This window comes from Dermacentor andersoni, chromosome 1 (genome assembly GCF_023375885.2).
Source record: "Dermacentor andersoni chromosome 1, qqDerAnde1_hic_scaffold, whole genome shotgun sequence".
In the NCBI taxonomy this organism is placed as follows: domain Eukaryota; kingdom Metazoa; phylum Arthropoda; class Arachnida; order Ixodida; family Ixodidae; genus Dermacentor; species Dermacentor andersoni.
Window position 1 is genome coordinate 22735920 of NC_092814.1, and position 21869 is coordinate 22757788.

General features: G+C 50.6%; 1 protein-coding gene across 3 annotated transcripts in view; it reads left to right on the forward strand.

Moving 5' to 3' along the window:
- LOC126545444 (uncharacterized) overlaps positions 1-21869 on the forward strand; it is a 244514-nt gene that overhangs the window by 146901 nt on the left and 75744 nt on the right. For all 3 annotated transcript variants that reach the window (XM_050193324.2, XM_055061243.1, XM_055061244.2), the window contains exons 13-15: positions 17734-17869; positions 17960-18066; positions 18805-18874. In XM_050193324.2, coding sequence (XP_050049281.1) covers positions 17734-17869; positions 17960-18066; positions 18805-18874 — 313 coding nt within the window. The remainder of the gene's footprint in view (positions 1-17733; positions 17870-17959; positions 18067-18804; positions 18875-21869) is intronic.

Genomic DNA, 21869 nt, shown 5'->3' on the forward strand with positions numbered 1-21869 from the left:
CAACACGAGGGCTCCGGGCACAAAATGGACATCACGGTGACGGAGGTCGTAGCGTTGTTTCTGCTTGTCTTGAGACACTTGTAGACGAGCGCGCGCAAGTTGGCGAGCATGGTCAGCATGGGCGATTGCATCACGGGCATAATCGCTAGTTGAAGCTGTGGCGGACGGAAGCACAGTGTCCAGTGGTAGCGTCGGTTCGCGGCCATACAAGAGGTAAAACGGGGAAAAGCCAGCAGTTTCGAGATGGAAAGAGTTATAGGCAAAGGTAATGTAAGGTAGAGCCAGTTCCCAGTCACGGTGGTCGTCTGAAACGTATTTGGATAGCATGTCTGTAAGGGTACGGTTCAAACGCTCAGTGAGGCCGTTCGTTTGGGGGTGGTAGGAGGTGGTAAATTTTTGCTGTATTGAGCAGGCACGCATGATGTCGTCAATGACTTCGGCCAAAAAGGTGCGGCCGCGGTCTGTAAGCAATTGACGCGGAGCACCATGCATCAATATAATATCATGTAGCAGGAAGTCCGCAACATCAGTTGCACAACTGGTCGGAAGAGCACAGGTTACGGCGTAGCGGGTCGCGTAGTCCACCGCGACTGCAACCCACTTGTTTCCTGATGTAGATTCCGGAAATGGGCCTAGAAGGTCCAAGCCGACACGATGGAAGGGCTCGGCAGGGATGTCGAGCGGCTGCAGGTAACCAGCGGGGAGCTGGGAAGGCTTCTTGCGTCGTTGGCAAAGTTCACAAGCGGCGACGTAACGTCGTACGGAACGGGCAAGGCCCGGCCAGAAAAAACGGCGACGTACACTGTCATAGGTTCGAGATACGCCGAGGTGTCCTGCCGTTGGTGCGTCGTGAAGCTCTTCTAGAACGGTGGAGCGGAGGTGTTTAGGTACTACAAGCAGGAACTCAGAGCCGTCTGGATGAAGGTTACGACGGTACAGAGTACCGTCGCGGAGGACGAAGAGGCGTAGAGTAGCATCGGCCGGAGAGTGTTCAAAACGGTCGATGAGTGCTCTGATGTAGGCGTCACGGCGTTGCTCGTCGGCGAAATGAAGCAGCTGGGATACCGAGAATACGCAAGAAGCACTGGCAATATTGGAGGAGTCAGAGTCGTCAACAGGGTAACGCGACAAACTGTCAGCGTCTTGGTGCAGGCGGCCAGACTTGTACACCACGGTATATGAAAATTCCTGTAGCCTCAAAGCCCATCGACCAAGCGGGCCTGTAGGATCTTTTAGCGATGAGAGCCAGCAAAGAGCATGATGGTCAGTGACTACGGAAAAAGGTCGACCGTAAAGGTAAGGACGGAACTTTGCAACCGCCCAGACAACAGCAAGGCATTCGCGTTCCGTAATGGAATAGTTGCACTCCGATGGTGCTAGGAGGTGGCTCGCATAAGCAATAACGCGATCCTTGCCACGCTGACGCTGGGCTAAGACGGCACCTACACCATGACCGCTGGCATCTGTACGTAATTCTGTAGGGGCATCAGGGTCGAAGTGGGCGAGAATGGGTGGTGAGGTTAGAAGAGTGACGGGACGAGAGAAGGCGGCGGCTTCTGCAGTACCCCACGAGAATTGTACGCCTTTCTTCAAAAGATTAGTTAGGGGCCTAGCAATTGTCGCAAAATCTGGAACAAAACGACGAAAGTACGAGCACAGCCCTACAAAACTGCGAACGTCTGCGGCTGTCTTCGGAACCGGAAACTCTCGGACAGCGCGAGTTTTGTCGGGGTCAGGCTGTACTCCGGAAGCATCAACTAGATGGCCCAGAAGAGTAATTTTTCGGTGGCCAAAACGACATTTCGATGAGTTAAGTTGCAGCTTCGCCTTTCGAAATACATCAAGTATAGTTGTGAGACGCTCAAGGTGAGTGTCGAACGTTGGCGAGAAGACGATGACGTCGTCGAGGTAGCAGAGGCATGTGGACCATTTGAAACCTTGGAGCAAGGAGTCCATCATACGCTCAAAGGTGGCAGGGGCGTTGCATAATCCAAACGGCATTACTTTAAATTGGTATAGGCCATCAGGTGTGATGAACGCGGTTTTTTCTGTGTCCATATCGTCAACAGCAATCTGCCAATATCCCGAACGAAGATCAATAGACGAGAAATATCTGGAATCGTGCAGGCAATCAAGGGCGTCGTCTATACGTGGGAGCGGGTAGACGTCCTTTTTTGTAATGCTGCTCAGGTGACGGTAATCAACACAGAAGCGCCACGTGCCGTCCTTCTTCTTAACCAACACCACAGGTGACGCCCAGGGACTCGATGAAGGCTCAATGACGTTTTTATCGAGCATTTTGTTCACTTCATCTTGAATTACTCGGCGTTCCGACACAGAAACTCGATACGGTCGTCGGTGAATAGGCACAGCATCGCCAGTAAGAATGCGATGCTTGACCGCGAGCGTCTGGCCTAAAGGGCGATCGTCAAAGTCGAAAATATCGCGGTAGGACGATAATACTTCGCAAAGGTCTTCAGCCTGCGTAGAGGACAGGTCCGTCGCAACCATTTTCTTTATGTTGGGATCGACGCCCGAGGCTGGCGCGATGGGCATGCTAAGGTCGCGAGAACCATCGGTCGATAACGCTGCCACGTATTGGTCGCCAAGACAATCAATGGTGGCAAGGCAAATACCTTGCGGTAGAATTTGCTTTGCCAATCCAAAGTTACTGACAGGCATGCGAGTGTGGTTCGCGGTAATAGTAACGATACTGTGAGGCACGGTGACGTCATACTGTATTGGGATGTCGGGTAGAGGAGTGACGAGGTACTCGCCATCAGGAACTGGTGGGAAAGACAACAGTTCAATGTAGGCTATGCACTTTGGCGGCAGGCGAAGAAAGCCGGTGGAGCGTAAGCGGCAGTGGGGTGCGTCAGAAGGTTCTGCGAGCATCGGCAACTCGAGGCGAAGGGTACTGGAAGAGCAGTCAATTAGGGCAGAATGGGCGGAGAGAAAATCGAGGCCGAGAATAAGGTCGTGGGGGCAATGAGCAATTACAGTGAAGAGTACAGGAGTGTGGCGGCCGGCGATGCTGACACGTGCCGTACACATGCCGATGATAGGCACAGTACCGCCATCCGCAACGCGGACGACGCGTGCCGACGCTGGGGTTAGGAGCTTGTTCAGTCGTCGTCGGAAGGCAGCACTCATAATAGAAAGATGTGCTCCTGTATCGATGAGTGCCGTGACAGGATAGCCGTCAACGTCAACGTCAAGAAGGTTTCGGTTAGTAGGTAACGTGAGCAGAGGATTTGAGGGCAGGGTCGACAACGCAGCTTCACCTCCAGAAGGTGCAGTGCCTAGTTTTCCGGCTGGGTGCGGGAGGCGATAGGCGGCGAAGAAAAGCGGCGGGGTTGGGGCGAATGAGACTGGTGGCGTCGAGGTGAGGGCGAGCGGCTGTAGCGAAGGTTCGGAGCAGGGACATCAGCAGTAGTAGGTTCATGGCGGGTGGCATAGGGTACAGAAGGTCCAAAGGTGCGGGAATAAGTGGGGGTGTAACTCCGAGGAGGTGGTGGCCATCGGTTGCGACAGTGACGGGCGACGTGGCCGATACGACAGCAGTGGAAGCAGATCGGCCTGTCATCAGGTGTACGCCATTCAGACGGGTTGCGGCGAGATGTGGCAGAAAAGGACTGCCGGGGATGAGGAGGGCCGCTAGATAACTGGGGAACGCTGGGTCGAGACGTGGAACACACGGTGTTCAGACCCATGTTTTCAAATTCCTGTCTGACGGCAGCCTGAATCATCGCAATGGTGGCTGCTGGCGGATCGGGATGCGGCGTAGAGAAGGCTGGCAAAGAGGCGGCCTCGAGTTCGCGGCGAACAATGCGGGTGACGTCGTCACAGGTGGTGGTCTGACGTGGTCGACCCTCACATGTCGACGTAGCAGCAGTGTTGGGTAGGCGCGCAATGTGGTTTGAGATACGGCGGCTCTTAGCCTGTTCAAGGCGACGGCATTCTTTTATAATGGCATCGATAGTCGACACGTTGCCGAAAACAAGCAAATTGAAAGCGTCGTCGGCGATGCCTTTTAGCACATGTGCCACTTTATCTCCTTCGGACATATGATCGTCAGCTTTACGGCATAGAGCCAAGACGTCGAGGATGTAGGAAACGTATGGCTCTGTAGGTGACTGAACACGAGATGCAAGAGCCTTTCTCGCGGCAGCCTTGCGCGCAATGGGGTCGCCGAACAGTTCCCGCAGTTTTTCTTTGAAACTGTCCCAACTGGTTATTTCGTCATCATGTATTTGGTGCCACACGCGTGGGGTGCCGCCGAGATAAAAGATGACATTGGCGAGCATAATCGTTGGGTCCCACCTGTTATTAGCGCTGGCATGTTCATAGAGCTTGATCCAGTCGTCGACATCCTGTCCCTCCAGGCCAGAGAACACACCTGGGTCACGATGTGGGGCAACCGTGACGACTGGAGCAGTCAGACAAGCCGAAGCCGTTGCGGAGGCGGGTTCGTCACCGGGAGGCATGGTGACAAGCTCGGTGTGCCGACCACTTCGGAGTTCCGTGGTGAGGACGGGGATCGGGGACGAGAGAAGGCGGCGGCTTCTGCAGTACCCCGCACCTCCACCAGAAATGTTACGTGTGGAAAGACACAGACGAGAGATGCTATTTACACGCTATTTACACTGGAGCCAGGCAGCCAGGCTGACACTCGCTCGTGCCGAGGGCACCGACCAACTTCTTCGTCGTTCTCGCGGCTGCTCGTCTCTCGCGGAATCATATCGTAATAATATAAATCCCATAATCCCAGATGTTTCCACGGTGGAACGGCCCCCTGCGCACTGCTCCAGTTTCTCAACAGCTCCTTATTTAAGACTCCAGGATGGCCAAACACGATAAAGAGCTGTTGGTCTGGCAGTGGAACTGCAGAGGTCTAGCCGGGAAAAAACCGGTCCAACAACAATGCTTCAAAAACATGCAACCCAAACCCGATGTGATAATGCTACAAGAAGCCGTGGGTGCGTCAGCCAACATCCCGGGCTACCGCGCCCTCGTCCCTAAATCCCATAACGATAGGGGCATTGCCACACTAATCAGAAAGGTCCTAGTACCCACAGAACATGAGATTGAAGGCCCACAGGCCGAGCATATAATGATAAAGATTATTCCTAACAGAACGCAAAAGGATAGCATCTTTATACTGAACATATACAGTAACCCATCCAAAAAATGGAAGCGTTTTCTCTCCCTGCTCAAAAAGGCTGCCGAGCTCGCCAGCCTGAACCCGCTAATAGTGGATGGGGACTTCAACGCTCCGTGCCATACCTAGGGACACGGCCACACCACAACCGAGGGCAAACAGTTATCGCAGGACTCGCAAGACTTGGAATACACGCTCATCATGGATTCCAGCGCCCCTATGCGAATGGGCGATTCGGTTGCAAGAGATACCACACCGGACTTAACAACGATCAAAAACATTGAGAGAGCTACCTGGAGAAACACCCTAGAAAACCTAGGTAGCGACCACAGGATCATCGAGATCACGATCTCTTGAGCGGGAACCTCCCCCCACCCCCGTTCAAAAGCTTGAAATGGACAGACTGGGACAAGTTCCGCAAGCACCAGGATTTCAGGCTAGACGACGAGCCGATCAGTGACATTGACACATGGATCGCAGACCTGACCAGGGATGTCGGGGAGGCCACGCAAGCCATCACTCCCGAAATCCTGATGGAGAAGATGGGCAGTCGCCTCACCCACCTCTTGGAAGCCAAGGAATCGATACAAACCCGATGGCAAGGCCAGCGGCTCAATCGAAAGCTGAGGAAAAAGATAGCCGAACTAAACAAACAAATCGAAGAGTACTGCAAAACCTTGAGCAAGCAACAGTGGGACAAAGTCTGCAACGCCGTGGATGGCCAACTCCACAACGGAAGTACGTGGCAACTGCTGAGGCACCTGCTGAGGCACCTGCTGGGCGAAACCCAAAGCAAATCCAAGCAAAGAGCCGACATACAGAGACTTCTGTACAAAGAGAAAGGGGCGGCAAGCGAGAAGCAAATCGTCATGAAACTCTGCGACAAGTACCTCCCGCAACGACCGACGGTCGAGCACGGCCGGTACACTGGCAGTCCTAGTCCCAAGTTAGATGAAGACTTAAGTGAGGCGGAAATCAGAACGGCACTCCAAGGACTCAATGGCAAGTCAGCCCCAGGACCGGACAGGGTTAACAATAAAACGCTCAAAAACCTGGACGACAAAGCTGTCACCAAACTCACGGGCTATATGAACAAGTGCTGGAGAGAAGGCCGCATCCAGGAGCAGTGGGAGAGGTCCAAGGCTATCCTCATACCCAAGCCTGGAAAGCTGTTGAGCTTGGAGAACCTACGCCCATTCTCTCTCATGTCGTGCGTGGGTAGGGTCTTGGAACACACCTTCCTGAACCGTATCAACAGCCATATAGAAGAGACTGAAGCCTACCCCCACACCATGATAGGCTTCCGATCCCGCCTGTCCACACAGGACATCATGTTGCAACTGAAGAACCAGATCCTTGACGTCAAGACAAGAAACACCAGAGCCATCCTAGGACTAGACCTGGAGAAAGCATTTGACAACGTCGCTCACAAGCCGATTCTGAAACAAGTGTCTAATCTGAACCTGGGGGGAAAGGGCCTACAACCACGTGAGGGACTTTTTGAACGATCGCAAAGGCACCCTGATGGTTGGCGACCTCGAGTCTGAAGAACAAACCCAGGGAAGTGCAGGTACCCCCCGGGGCTCAGTTATATCTCCGCTCCTTTTCAACTTAGTCATGCTGGGTCTCCCCAGCAAACTACGGGAAATCGAAGGAATCCACCACGCTATATACGCAGATGATATAACGATTTGGGTGGACCATGGCAGTGACGGCCAAATTGAGAACGCACTATAAACGGCCGTTCACAATATCGAAGAATACCTTCAAGGAACGGGCCTCAAATGCTCCTCGAGCAAGTCTGAACTACTCCTTGTGGGGCTTTGGGCTAACGTGCCCGGACCTGGCTAGCTAAGGTCTAAGGAGACACGTAGCTTGTCCCCACTCCGCAGCACACGTAAAGGGGCGCCGCGGTGGGTTCGCTGACTCACCGGCAAGGCGTAGAGACAATTCCAGCCGTGGTACCAACGAATGGGGCTTTGTTCCTTGTTATGTACAATATGCTCGTACAATACAGGAATACGGCACTGGGGTGGCAGTCGCAGACTAAGGGTAAAAGCTCCCGGGAAGTCTGCTCCGCCACTCTGGCTCTTCCGAGCAGGTTCGCCACACAGAAGGGGGCCGCCTTGCTCAGAGGGGTGCGGGACCAAGTGGGTCCGCACGTCCGACAGCCAAGAGCACCGAAAGTCAATCTGTTTGGCGAAAGTGCCCGTGTACCTCCCATGCTGAAGGAGAGAGAAGCCGAAGAGAGGGTGGGAGGGGCCTGCTCCTCAGTCAGGCACAGTTCCTACGCGCGGCGCACGGCGTAACGTGAGCTGCGCGCGCAAGCAGCAGGATCACGCTGCATCACGCCGGCGCCAGTGGCCGCGGGGAATGTACGCTATCCAAAATAAGGCTTGGAACTGCATGTCCCCAGCGATCGCGCGGGCGAATGGCCCAAGTCGCGCATGAGCAGGAGACAGGGGTCCAAGAGGGCTCCCCACATCCTTTACCGGCCCACGTGCAGAGGCATGCCACCAAAAAGCTACACGGGACCCGGGAGTACGAGGAAATTGGCCTGTATACCCAAGACGGAAACGCAATCCCCAAAGTAAACAAGGTCAAAATCCTCGGAATGATCATTGAGGTTAACGGAGCTAACGGCGAAACCATGAGGAAGATCGAAGGTAAAGTCACCAGCGCCACGAGACTAATAAAGAGAATAACCAATAGACACGCGGGCATGAAGGAAGAAAACATCATTCGACTGATCCACTCCTTCGTTGTCAGCCACATCGCCTACGTAGCCGCCTACCACAACTGGTACGTCGTGGAAAAGGACAAGATCAACATCCTCATAAGGAAAACGTACAAGATAGCCCGGGGCCTGCCGGAATCGACGAGCACCAAGCTCCTGGCTCAGCAGGGCATATACAACACCCTGGAAGAAATAGCTGAAGCACAACGCATCTCGCAGCTCGAACGCCTGTTGACCACCATGACGGGAAGGTACATTATGAACACGCTTGACATAACATACCACAACCAGCTCGGCCAGAAAATGCAAATCCCCAACAAAATCAGAGACACCATTACAGTGGCAAACATACCAAGAAACGTGCACCCTGATTATAGCCGAGGTAGAAGAAAGGCAAGAGCCAAGGCTCTGTTCCATTCATTCGGCAGGGAGAGAAATGCGCGCTTTGTCGACACAGCCGAATATCTGAACGGCCAAAAATACACTGCTGTAATCATAGACACAAACTCCAAAATCAGAACCACATGCAGCGTATATACCAAACACTCAGAAATAGCGGAGGAAGCAGTGATCGCGCTGGCCTTCACAGAACAGGAATGCGAAGTCATACTTAGCGCCTCGCAAACGGCAGTAAAGAATTACGCCAAAGGTAGAATTCCCAAGGAAGCCCTGTTCATTCTGGCCAAAGTGAGCAGATCCAAAACCGCGAGCTCGAGGATCACATGGTTCCCCGCGCACGTCACCACGGAAGGTGACGCGCTCCCGAACCTAAACGAGATGGCGCCAGGCCCCGCACACTCCCAAGTTCAACAAATGGCCACAGAGGGCGAAAAATTTCAGCGTAAGTTTCAGCGTAAGCGCGCAAGTGGAGCTACTGTAATTTGGTCGCATACTTTAATTTGTTCTTCTTCTGCTAGGGGCGCTGAACATGCTGAATTTTTTTGCTTTACACAAACCATTGACATAAACAATCGAGGTGTCTAAGGATGTTTTTTTTACCTCAGGCAAATAGGCAGTTGATTTTTTTTTTATTTGATTGTTGAAGCTGCTTTTTAGTCATAGCGTCAAGGTTTTTGTACCTGATTAACCACCGACAGCCGACAGCCTATTGGTATCGATGTGTTTCCTGGCCGTTGGCGTTCGAATACTACGGCGGTAAAACATTTTCGAAAGCATGCTGGTTTCGTCTGCGAGTCATTACATAGACTTGCTGTAAAGAGGTCTACTCTTGGCAAAAAATAGTGCCTCATTTTGTTTAGGCGTTGATTATCATAATGAATGCGGCGGAGGTTGAGGGAGTACGCTTGAAGGTACGTTTTTATGCCGTTGATCTCCATAACACCGTAAGTACGCAAACATAACACCTGATGCATCATTGTGTGTTCTCCGTCATCACTTGTTTGCTGTACGCCTACTAATTCTTCATTTCTTCAAGTGTTGTATCCTCCTTTTGTCCTTGTTCTCTTGTGCTTCACTTACGGTATGTCGTTCCGTCAGCTGTAATGCGCATTTGCAAAATCAATACGTTTGATAAGACGCAGTGGTTATCATAATTTCACCACACATGTATTAAGCTGGCACATATGGTTCAGATACAAACACCTGTATGCGGACTTGCACGACGTTGATGCGGAGATTAGGATAATTATGACACCCGTAAGGAAGAGGCAGCTGACGGCCGTAAGCTATTGCGTTCTTTCCGCCAAACTACCCGGCCTGGTAGTGCTGTAAAGATGCTGTATGAAAGTGACACACGGTGACAGGGAAACTATTATACTTAGCAGCCGACCGTACGTTTTGTAGCTTAGGTCTTCTTTCTTGTGCGTTTGTGCTACCCTTATTAATGAGCCATTTCTTGACTATGTTCTTGACTATGTAACGGCGTTTGTGTGGATGCGTAGACGTGTGCTTTTTGTGGTACTTGTAAAATGCGAATAAAATATTTTCAGGCTTACTCAATCTTTGGTGTCGTGTGCGTTTATTCCAGTCGAGGCCATCGTGCCACCTGGAAACCGCAGTCTGTCAGTAGCCCTACACGAAATGCAACAGCTGGAGCGCGGCGGCACAACTCGTGGTAACGGCGGCGTAATAAACGAAAAACCGCTCGGGATGCCCTTAAAAGTCAGTTCAGAGTGTGCCTTAACTCGATATGACTCAGCGCTACATGTATTCTGCTGCGCCTTGATCGTGCTCCCGCCAGTTTGGTAGCTGTGTGGCAAACGTAGCGCCTACATATATATGTAGGCGCTACGTTTGCTACACAGCAACTAAACTGGCGGGAGCACGATCGAGGCGCAGCAGCCAGAAACCCAGTAAAGCCACAGAACACCTGGTGAAGCGGCCATACTGTGCAAAACCCCGTTTCCGTTTCCTGTTGTACAGCGCCACCTGTGGTCGCATACTTTAGTTCACGACGCCACCGCTGCGCTTATTTCCGTAGCACTGTGGAAGGTACAGTTTCCCTTCTCTAAGTTTGTATAGGTGTTCTGTGACGGCGCTCCGTATGGCGCGAGACATGACCCGCCCCGCCAAACAGGGCAACGCCTCTCACACGATAGCGAACACTCCTCGCGCAGAACGGGACAGGCTCACCAGATACAATGACATAACCAGTGCATATCTAAATGCCAGAAGGATATACCCACTGCCGAGTCCCAAATTGAACAGGAAGTAGGCCGTCGCCTGGACACAACCCCAGACGAACACGTTCCCTAATCCATGCCATCTGAAACGTATCTTCCCAGATAAGCATCAGGACGACACGTGCAAATTGTGCCAGGAAGGACCAGCAACACTCAAACACATGCTGTGGGAGTGCGATGTAGTTACAGGAAGGATGCCAGTTGCTCCGGAGACCCTCTCTTCGAGGTGGGCCACCGCTCTGCGCGGCTCAGACGTGGGCAGTCCAGCAAGCCTCTGAGACAGCATTCAGGCAGGGCCTTGACGTTCCCCCATGGGAGACCTCAGCCCAGGTCGCGTTAAACCTTGCCGGACGTACAAGTTGTATCCATCCATCCATCCATACGCTTCCGACAGCACCACGCGCTCTGAAACAGCTAGGCGAAGATGCTTATCGCAATAGGATTGGCGGTGATAGCTGTGTATGCAGCCTGCGACGATCCGGGCGGAGATTTGCTGGTACCGGAGTAAGAAACTGCGTGCTGTCGTTTTGTGCGCACCGTCATTTTCACGTGAGACGGCCGGTTATATACTGATCTCGAACGCGCGTGCCTTGCGCCTTCTTCTTCACATGGGATCTAGCGGCCGCAAAATGTATACGATCGCAGTCTGCAGTAGGGAACTGCGTCGTGTGTCAGTTATTGCCTATTAAAAGTGTGTGCTACGTCTCCGACGGCACCACACGCTCTGAAACAGGTAGGCAAAGATGCTTATCGCAATAGGATTTGCGGTGATAGCTGTGAATGCGGCCCGCGATGACCTGGGCGGAGATTTGCTGGTACCAGAATAAGAAACTGCGCGCTGTCGTTTTGTGCGCAGCCACCGTCATTCTCACGTGAGACGGCTAGATATGCTGTTCTCGATCGCGTGCACCTTGCACCTTTTTCTTGTTCACATGGGATTTAGCGGCCGAAAATGTATATGATCGCAGTCTGCAGCAGGGAACGGCGTCGTGTTTCAGTTATCACCTATTAAAAAGTGTGCGCTACGTCTCCGACGGCACCACACACTCTGAAACAGGTAGGCAAAGATGCTTATCGCAATAGGATTTGCGGTGATAGCTGTGAATGCTGCGTGCGACGACCCCGGAGAAGATTTGCTGGTACATACTGAAATGATAAACTGAGTGTGCACCGGCGTTTTGATGTGAGACAGGCAGGCAAGTATTAGGTGAAGCTGTTGCGGCGAGCAGATACTGTTCTCGATCGCGCGCACCTCGCGCATTTTCTTGCTTATGTGGCAGTGCGCAATGGCACTTTGGGGCTAGTGCCAAAAGTGCATGCACATGGAACAATCCTAGTTATCTTTGAGATGATCGCAGATAATAAAAGTTCAGTTGTTGTTTGGGATGTGTAATGGTCACTGGCCATGCTCTGCCAAGAACCGCGTGCTAACGCGGAATCGAGGAATCGTGCTGCAGCATCGGGCTAATGCACCAATGCCACTATGACTTCGACATCCACGACAGACGCCTCCCCAACAGTCTCTTCAGTCGACCGTAAGTCACCCCCCCTCTTGGACTGTGGACCTTGCCCTTTGGTTCATACAAGTCGAATTGCAGTTCGCAGCACGATGCATCACAGGAGACCTTACAAAATACCACTACGTAGTAAGCAGTCTCCCGCCGGCCATAGCCAGGGAAATAAGGGATCTTTTGCTTGCACTGCCTGCCAAAAATGCATATGCGAAGCTGAAAGAACCCGGACGACAGTGACTGCAGCAACTGCTTCACAACACGGACCTCGGCGACCGTACTCCTAGTCAGCTCTTGCGGCACCTGCACCAGTTGTTCGGCGAAACAATAAACACTCTAGACAAGTATTGCTGCGAGAACTTTTTCTGCAAAAGCTACCTTCAAGTGTCCGCATGATCGTCGCTGCATCATAGCAGAAAGATCTACCTGCTGTTGCCGAGCTTGCCGACTGGCTGGTAGCAATCACCCCGCCCACATCACTGGCTGCTGTTCAAGCACAACAGTCTCGAGACGAACTTCAAGAAATTTCAGGACTCACCGAGACGCTATCAGCTTTGCGCACAAGCAGGAGGGCGCAAACATTGAGTGAGCGAAACACACCGCTATCACAACCTCAGCATCAGAATATAAGCTGGTATCATCGGCAGTTCGGAAATGCTGTGCGTAACTGTGTTCCACCCTGCGCGCACTCCGGAAACGGCCTCTGCAAGCATTGAGGGTAACCAGTGCTCTTACGTTGCCTTCAAGTCGTCCCTCGGTATTCTTTTTTACCGACCACAGCAACGAAGTTCGTTTATTAGTCGACAGAGGCACCAAAGTAAGTGTGATATCGTCGTCACAAACCGAAAGAAAGAACCCTAAGGCATCACCACTGCAAGCCGTCAATAATACGGTGGTACCAACATGTAGACCTCGTTCGCTCACGCTGAACTTCGGTTTCAGCAGAACGTTTAACTGGGTGCTCATAGCCACTGATGTCAAGTTCGCCATATTAGGCGCAGACTTTGTGCAATACTTCGATTTGTTAATCGATGTCCGCAACAAGCGGCTTCAGTGTCCTGCTTGTCGTGCAGCGGTACAAGACAAGCCGTGTTGGCACCCTCCTCTCAGCCTGACCTTGCTCAGTCCAGATGGAGAATCGTACTTCACTGCCACAATACAAGAGTTCCCTGAGCTGACACGACAGCCACAGGCATTTGCCGAAGTGAAGCACAGGGTTCTGCATCACATCGAAACCACAGGCCTACCCGCGTGGCCACGGCGCCTTTCACCCGAGAAGCTGTGGCTAGTACAGCAGGTGTTTGCCCACATGATGGAACTCGGGATAGTGTACGTACTTCGTCGAGCCCATATGCGTTACCTCTTCACATGGTCCCCAAATCAACAGACGGCGATTGGTGCCCTTGTGGGGACTATCGAGCACTGAACTGAGTGACCGTACCGGACCCCCAGTGCCGCTCGCTCACGACATGACTTCCTGCCTGCACGGTGCTAACGTACTCTCAAAAATAGGTCTGGTACAAGCATATCACCAGATACCCCTAGTACCAAAGGATGTTCCCAAGACCGCAATAACAATGCCATTTGGAATGTTCGAATTTCTTCGGATGCCTTTCGGCTTACAGAACGCAGGCCAAACTTTTCAACAACTCATGGATAGCGTTGTCCGAGGCCTCGGCTTTTGCAACGTATACCTGGATGACCTGCTGATTGCTAGCTGCACTCCCGAAGAACACGAGAGGCATCTATGCTGCGTGCTGCAGCGACTGACAGAGCACAGGATTGTTATCAATATGGCAAAGGGAATGCTTGGGGTAACGTTGCTATCATTTTTGGTTCACAGCATTTCAAGCGCGGGAGTACAGCCACAGCAGGGCAAGGTTGAAGTAGTACGACGGTTTCCACAGCCGAAAAGCCTTCCATCAGCTTCGAGAGTTCCTGGGACTCGTAAACTTTTACCGTTGGTTTGTCCCGAAATGCGCCAATATCCTTCACCCTCTCCACAGTGTACTCACAACATCAGGAACTAATGCAAGTGCCATGCAGTGGAATGACCAAGCCATACAAGCATTCCAGCAGATTAAGGAGGCTCTTGCAAATGCCGCTCTGCTCGCATACCCATAGCTGAGTGTTCCTCAATGCGTAATGGTAGACACCTCCGATGCAGCTATTGGAGCCGAATTGCAGCTGAAGTTGAGCGGAATGTGGCGACAAATTTCCTTCTTCTCCAGAAAATTGAGCCCGTCCAAACAATGATACAGCACCTTTGGTAAGGAACTCCTGGCCATATATGCTGCTATATGACATTTCCACTACTATGTAGAAGGGCGAGAATTCTTCGTACTCACGGACCGCAAGCCGCTGACCTACACGTTACATGCTATAAACTCAGATACTGGTGCACACGTGGCACAGGAGCTCCGCCAGATGTCGTACATCTCAGAATTCATGACGGATATAAGCCATGTCAGCGGGGCAGACAATGCTGTTGCAGACGCCCTTTCGCGCAGCCCATTGAATGCCGTCAGTCTGCTGAGCGGTGTTGACTTCACAACACTAACGACGGCTCAACATAGTGACAGTGAGTTGAATCATTTACTGAAATCTACAACCCCCACCTTAAAGCTGCAATGATTGACTGAACCCACAGCATCTGTATGCTGTGACATGTCCACAGGCAGGGCCAGACCGTTCGTGCCCACGAATCTTCACCGCAACATTTATGACTTGCTACACAGCCTGTCGCATCCAGGGATTCGAGCCACTCAACAGCTGTGCACAGTGAGGTTCTTGTGGCCAGGAATAAACCAGTATGTCCGACGCTGGACACGAGAGTTCCTCGCATACCAGCGCTCCAAAGTGCAGCGACATACTGTGACCCCCTTGCGATCCTTCCCTGTGCCAGACACTCGATTTGCCCATGTGCATGTCGACATTGTGGGACCATTGCCCGCGTGTCTGGGGCAAAGCTATTTGGTAACTTGCATTGATCGCTTCACGCGGTGGCCGGAGTCCTTCCTCATTCCAGACATGACTGCTGATACTGTTGCCCGTGCTTTTATCTACCACTGGGTAGCTCGGTTCGGAGTACCATCAACAGTGACTACGGATCGTGGAACTCAATTCGAATCTGTCCTATTCACGAACATCACACAGCTCCTGGGAACCTCCAGCATCAGAACAACTGCCTACCATCCCACCAGCAACGGTATGGTGGAAAGGTTCCACCGGCAGCTGAAGACTAGCCTGACGGCAACTGCGACTCACAGTTGGGTGGAGGCACTGCCTTTTGTTCTCTTAGGAATTAGGACGGCTCTGAAAGCAGATATGGGGAGCTGCTCAGTGTAACTGGTATACGGAACAACACTTCGCCTTCCAGGGGAGTTTTTCGCTGACAGTAAAGACGCGAACATCCAGGCAAACACCGACTATGCCCTACGACTGTGGGACGTCATGCATCATGAGCAAGCTACGCGCTGTCCCTCTGCGTCCGCCAGCAGCACGGTTTGTTCACGTGCACTGTGATCTCTCCACTTGCTCTCACGTATTTGTGAGGCACAAAGCCATACAGCATCCACTCCGATCCCCGTATGATGGGCTGTTCAAGGTGGTGAAATGTGGAGACAAGCACATTACGATCGACAGAGGTGGCCATCACAACGTGGTTTCGCTCGACCGTGTAAAACCAACACACATGGACTGCGACAGCAAAGTACATGCAGCACCTCGAGCTCCATTACCACAAGGACCCCCAGCAAACCAGATAAGAAAGGCCCAACAGACCGTCAAAAGGTTCACCACGTGGAATGGACGGTGTACAGGACCTCCATTGCGCATGAACTTATGAACCACAGCATGTCGTACGAGTGCGCCCATTGTTCGCGCACCCACTGGGGGGGAGTACTGTTACGACACATAAAGGCGCTTTGGGGGTAGTGCCAAAAGCGCATGTGCATGGAACAATCCTAGTTATCTTCGAGAGGATCGCAGCTTATAAAAGTTCAGTGGTTGTTTGAGACGCGTGATGTTCACTCGCCTTGCTCTGCTGAGACGCGTGTTCTAACACCTACATGGAGTCTAGCAGCCGGAAAATTTATCATACGGTCGCAGTTTGGTGATGTACTGAACGTTGGTGCCGAAAAATCGTGTTTTCGGGGAATGTATGAACCGGTAAAAAATGAATGCAACTCTATTAGGTCATTTTTTGGTGTTCTCGATTCTGAACGTTGGCGCCTGGAAAACATACGTAACGGAAACATATCAACGAATACTGTTAAAGCTGGCATCGTTAGAAGTGGGTTCGACTGTAATGCTAATGGCACTGCTTGTTTCCAAGGCGATCGACTTAACATTCTTTCCTAGTGTTGAACAGGGTGTATGGAATTGAATGTGTGAAAGTGCAGTGCCATGCATGTGTCTTGCCAACCTACAGCATGCTCAAATTACTTCATTGATAACTCTATACTTGATGTTGTGCCTTCGTGCAAACATCTTGGAGTGTATAGTACTAGTAGTAACTTGAGTTGGAATAATCTGTAAATGCAACTGTTGCAAAAGCAAAGCGCAGTTTAGGATATAGTATATGTATGGGGTGCTGCTCAGCGGAACTGGTATACGGAACAACACTTCGCCTTCCAGGGGAGTTTTTCGCTAACAGTAAAGACGCAAACATCCAGGGAAACACCGACTACGCCCTGTGACTGTGGGACATCATGAGCAAGCTACATGCTGTCTTGCGCTGCCTATGCTGCCATGTACAACACCTCTTGGGTCCAGTCAAGCTGCTTATGGCAGCTTTTAGCCCAGGAGGACGTTTCTAGTGTATACTGAAGAATGAATAAAGTTGAAGTTGAAGAAACTTTAAGCTTGCTCCAGTAGCACTGCAGAAGCTTATGTATATCTCTAACATTCAACCAATGTTGGAATATATCTCATTGGTGTGGAACCCAAGTAACATCACACTGAATGCTGTCCTAGAAGCCATACAAAATTACTTCGTCCACTTTATTTTAAATAACTGTTGTCGCACACCTAGTGTGTCATAAATGAAAAAATTTCTAAATCTTCTGTCACTCACTAACTGTCACAAGATAGCCTGAGTCAGTCTGTTTCATAAAATGTAGTACCACAATCAACATCTTCATTCAACATTAGCATCCAGTCAATTCTTTGGCATGGCAGCTGTTTGGCAGCTCATAGTCAAGGTGAGCAAGCCTTTAATACTTTGTTTAGCGCAAAACAACAGACACAAGAAAGACGAAAGTGCCTTGTCCTGTCGTCTTTCTTGCGTCTGTTGTTTTGCGCTAAACAAAGTATTAATGGATTCGCACCAACTAGCCCGCCAACGCATTGTGCTGAGCAAGCCTTCTTCATTGCTTTTGTGGACCATGAGTCATTCTTAGTTGTCACGACACTAAGTGAAAGGAGGAACAGAAACAGTTTGTCAGCTGTGAGGCCGGGAACCCTACAGTGGAAGAATTTTTCCACAACCACATGGATTACGTTTAGGAAACCGAATTGTTTTTCTTTTCTTTTTCTTTGTTGTTGTTGTTGACATCTGTCTGTGTCAGGTGGAAGGCTAATTTGACTTGATGAGAATTATCTTCCTAGGGTATTTCACGGCACTGAGTCTTCATCCTGGCACTGGCCCAGCCCTTACTGATCTATACTTTGGCCTTGCAGCAACTGTTCCACTTCATTGAGAGGCTGGTCGCAAACCAAGGGCTCTCTGCTCACCGTGGATGGTTGCTGGGAAATAGGCTAATTGATCTCTGCTGCAGTGTTGTGCTGCACCAAAAAAACCACGCAATCGGCTCAGGTTAGTGCCCTGTTGAAAGCAGGACACAGTTTTTGTGACATTTAACTTGATGCTATTTGTTTGTTCATTGTTACTGTTTGCACATTTCAGACCTGTGCACAATCCTGTCATATTTAATGGATTCTTCAGAAGACGTTGATGTGAAGAGTCGGGTCAAGCTGCTGTATGCGTCTCTTTCTGCTTTGTCAGAGTCAAAGGTGCGTTTCTGCATTTAGGTAGTGGAAGGCAGGTGCTTGTGTAGGAGGTGGTGCTTGCGTAGTCATTGTGCTAGTAGTGGCTCATTCATGCTTATGTCTTCTATTGTATGTAATTCATATGTGTGAAATGCTGTGGGTAAGTTACGTACCACCAGGCATGCTTACCGTGCTGCTCAAACTTCTCAACCAGAAGAAGAGCCCCAGCTGTTAGCAGACGGACGGACGGACGGACGGCCGGCCGGCCAACCGACCGACCGACCGACCGACCGACCGACCGACCGACCGACCGACCGATCGACCGACCGACCGACAGACCGACCGACAGACAGACAGACAGACAGAGAGAGAGAGAGAGAGAGAACTTTATTTACAAGGTCCTGAGAAGCTTTGCCCTAGGGCAGAGCTGTGGGTCGCTCCCACATGGGTACTGCTTGGCCGAGCCTAACCGCCGCATCGTGGGCTCTCTGGGCAGCCCAAGTTTTCCATGAAAGTTCTGAGTTTTGGATGGCAGAGCTCAATTTTTCCGTAATGCGATTGGGTCCCTGTAGCTAGGGGCATCACCAGAGCATGTGTGCAGGATTGCTAACAGCCCCACAGTCAGGGCAAGTAGAGCTAAAGGCCTCTGGAGTGATCGCATGGAAAAGGGCCAGGTTTGGATAGGACTTAGTCTGAGGCATGTGTAAAGTCCGCTGTTTTTATGTGTTTCCTTACTCTTCTTATTTTTTTCCCATTCTGCAGGCACAACAGCTGCTGTACTGTTGTAATCATGACCCAGCCTTGGACTCGGAGAAAGACTGCAACATTCTATGTTAGTATGACTTCTTTGGAGCCACGTCACCAACAGAGATGAATCAGAGCATGTAATTTTCAGAGCCAGAGGGCTCATTGCAGCATGCTGGAGTGATCTCTGAGGCCACATGAAGCAGACACATCTATGTGCAACTGTCGTGTGTAGACCAGAAGTGCAAAGATGAAATACTTACTTGGTCTTTTTGAGATCGCAGACATATATATACATATATATATATCTGTATGATTTATTTAACTCAGAATGAGCAACAATAGTATTACTGGGAAGGTTCTCATGATCCTGAAGTCCACCAGTACATGTTGGGCCTGGTTGCCTGCATGCGACGTAGTTGCTGACGACATTGCAAAGGAGAGAGCAAATTATTTTCTACTGTTTTTGCCATGAGATCATGAATTGCCTGCTGATGCTGTGCAGTAATATTTGGCTCACATGTTCACAGAAGCCTCATCTACAGATCGGCAACATTTTCTTACTACGTCCAAGAAGTGCTTCAGGGCCCCTTTAGGGTTTATGTATTCAAATACCCACAGTATGAAAGCGCGATGGCAATGCATACTCAAGCAGGCATCCCCACATTGACTGGATGGCGAAGCATAGCTTCCATGAACTTCTTTTAGTCAAGAGTTCGACGAAAGTTCGTCTGGTCAGGTGACATGATGATGAAGAAATTGCGGTCACTGACCAAGTCAAGGTGAAAATAACACAGAGACGTTTCGGGACCTGTACGGGTTCCTTGATCACACTAAAAGCAGGCAAGAGCTGCAAGTCGTTTTTATGCCAAAATGTGACGTAGGGATTGGGTGTAGTTGGCAGGAATATTTCCATCAGTGCTGTCGATACTGTTGTCAGTAGTTTGAATAAATAAAGATTCTAACAAGAGTCGCGTCATCGAATTCTTTTCCTTAGCTATTATAGCAGCGTTTTCCCAATCAATGCGGTGACTGCGATTATTGGCGTGTTTGGCAAGGGCGTTCGAGACATTATTTCTTGTTGGAGACGCCCCTTTGGTGCTCTTTTAATCTTCTCATAAATTTGCCGGTTTCACCGATGTAACTGCAGCTGCAGTCTGCGCAGGGTACCTTCTAAATGACACCGGGGTAATTCGTGCTTTCAAGCCGATCCTTTACGTTAACAAGCTGATTTCTCAGCTTATTGGATGGCATGTGTGCTATTCTAAGATCGTATCTTGAGAATATGCGGCTAAGAGCTTCGCTGACGGCAGGCACATATGGGACGCCAGCACGTTTCGTGAACGACTTGCCTTGAAACGGCTTTGGATGGAGGACACGGGCTTCCATTTTGTTAATAAACTTCTTGGGTACCCATTCCTGGATAATTCGTGACGAATTGTCTTCAGTTCGTTCTGTGTTTCGTGGTCACTTGAGCAGATGCGTGTGGCCCACGTCACAAAGGATGAGACGACAGATTGCTTGTGGCAGGCCGGGTGACATGAATTGAAGTTTAAGTACCGGCCGGTATGAGTCGCCTTCCTGTGCACAGCAAATGAGAGACTCGTTCCACTTCGCCGCACGAGGTCGTCAAGGAAGGGGAGGCTGTTGTCACACTCGTATTCTGTAGTAAATTGTATGGCTGCGTCTGCTGAGTTGAGAAGACGTAGGAGGCGTGAAGCGTCCTGGCTTCACACAATGCAGAAGCAGTTGTCTACGTAGCGCACGAAAACCTTCGGCGCGGGAGCGAAGTCAGCGAGGGCCTTCTGTTCAATGACCTCCATGACCAAGTTGGCGGTAGTAACAGAAATGGAAGCACCCATGGCAGTTCCGTTGATCTGCCTGTAAAACTGTTTGGCGTAAGTGAAGTAGGTGTTGCTCAAACAAAAGTCTAAAAGCTCGCAAATGTCCTGTACTTCCAAAGGGTTGTGCTCAGCGATCATGTCATCCGCCAGCAGGACATCTCTGCACGTAGCTACGGCCAGGTCAACAGGCACTGAAGTGAAGAGCGACTTCACGTCAAATGACACCATAATGTCGTCTTCATCCAGGGAAATGTTGCGCACTTTCTCCACGAAAGCTGAAGAATTCGAAATGTGCGTCGCTGTCTTGCCGGCGAGCGGGCCCAGCTCTTGGTGTAGGTAACCTGATAACCGGTGCAGCGGTGACCTTGTGAAGTCTACAGTAGGCCGTAGTGGAACACCTGGCTTGTGAACTTTCGGTAATCTGTATATTGCAGATGCAGACCCGTTAGTACACAAGAGGCGATGGTAGAGATGCTTTTGCTGCGGTGGTACAAACTTAAAAACCTTGGAATGGAGCTTCTGCTCTTAGCTCTTAGCCGTGTATTCTCAAGATATGATCTTAGACTAGCGCACATGTCATCCAAAAAGCTGGGAAATCAGCTTGTTAACGTAAAGGATCGGCTTGAAAACAAGAATTATTCCAGTGTCATTTACAAGATACCATGCGCAGACTGCAGCTGCAGTTACATCGGTGAAACCGGCAAATTTACGAGAAGATTAAAAGAGCACCAAAGGGACGTCTCCAACAAGAAAAAAGTCTCGAACGCCCTTGCCGAACACGCCGATAATCGCAGTCACCGCATCGATTGGGAAAACGCTACTATAATAGCTAAGGAAAAGAATTCGATGACGCGACTCTTGTTAGAATCTTTATTTATTCAAACTACTGACAACAGTATCGACAGCACTGATGGAAATCTTCCTGCCAACTACACCCGTTCCCTACGTCACATTTTGGCATAAAAACGACTTGTGGCTCTTGCCCGCTTTTAGTGTGATCAAGGAGCCCGTACGGGTCCCGAAACGTCTCTATTATTTTCACCTTGACTTGGTCAGTGACTGCAATTTCTTCATCATGAACTTTTTTTGCTGTTAGTATCAGTTATAATTTGTGGTGTCGTGGTAATTTGGTGTATCATGGTATCACGGTGCTGTTTGTAAATGGTTTGGGGCTCATGCCTTTTGCACTGATGGCGTGACCCAAGTAAGTCACTTCAAGAAAATTGAAAAAGTCCTTGA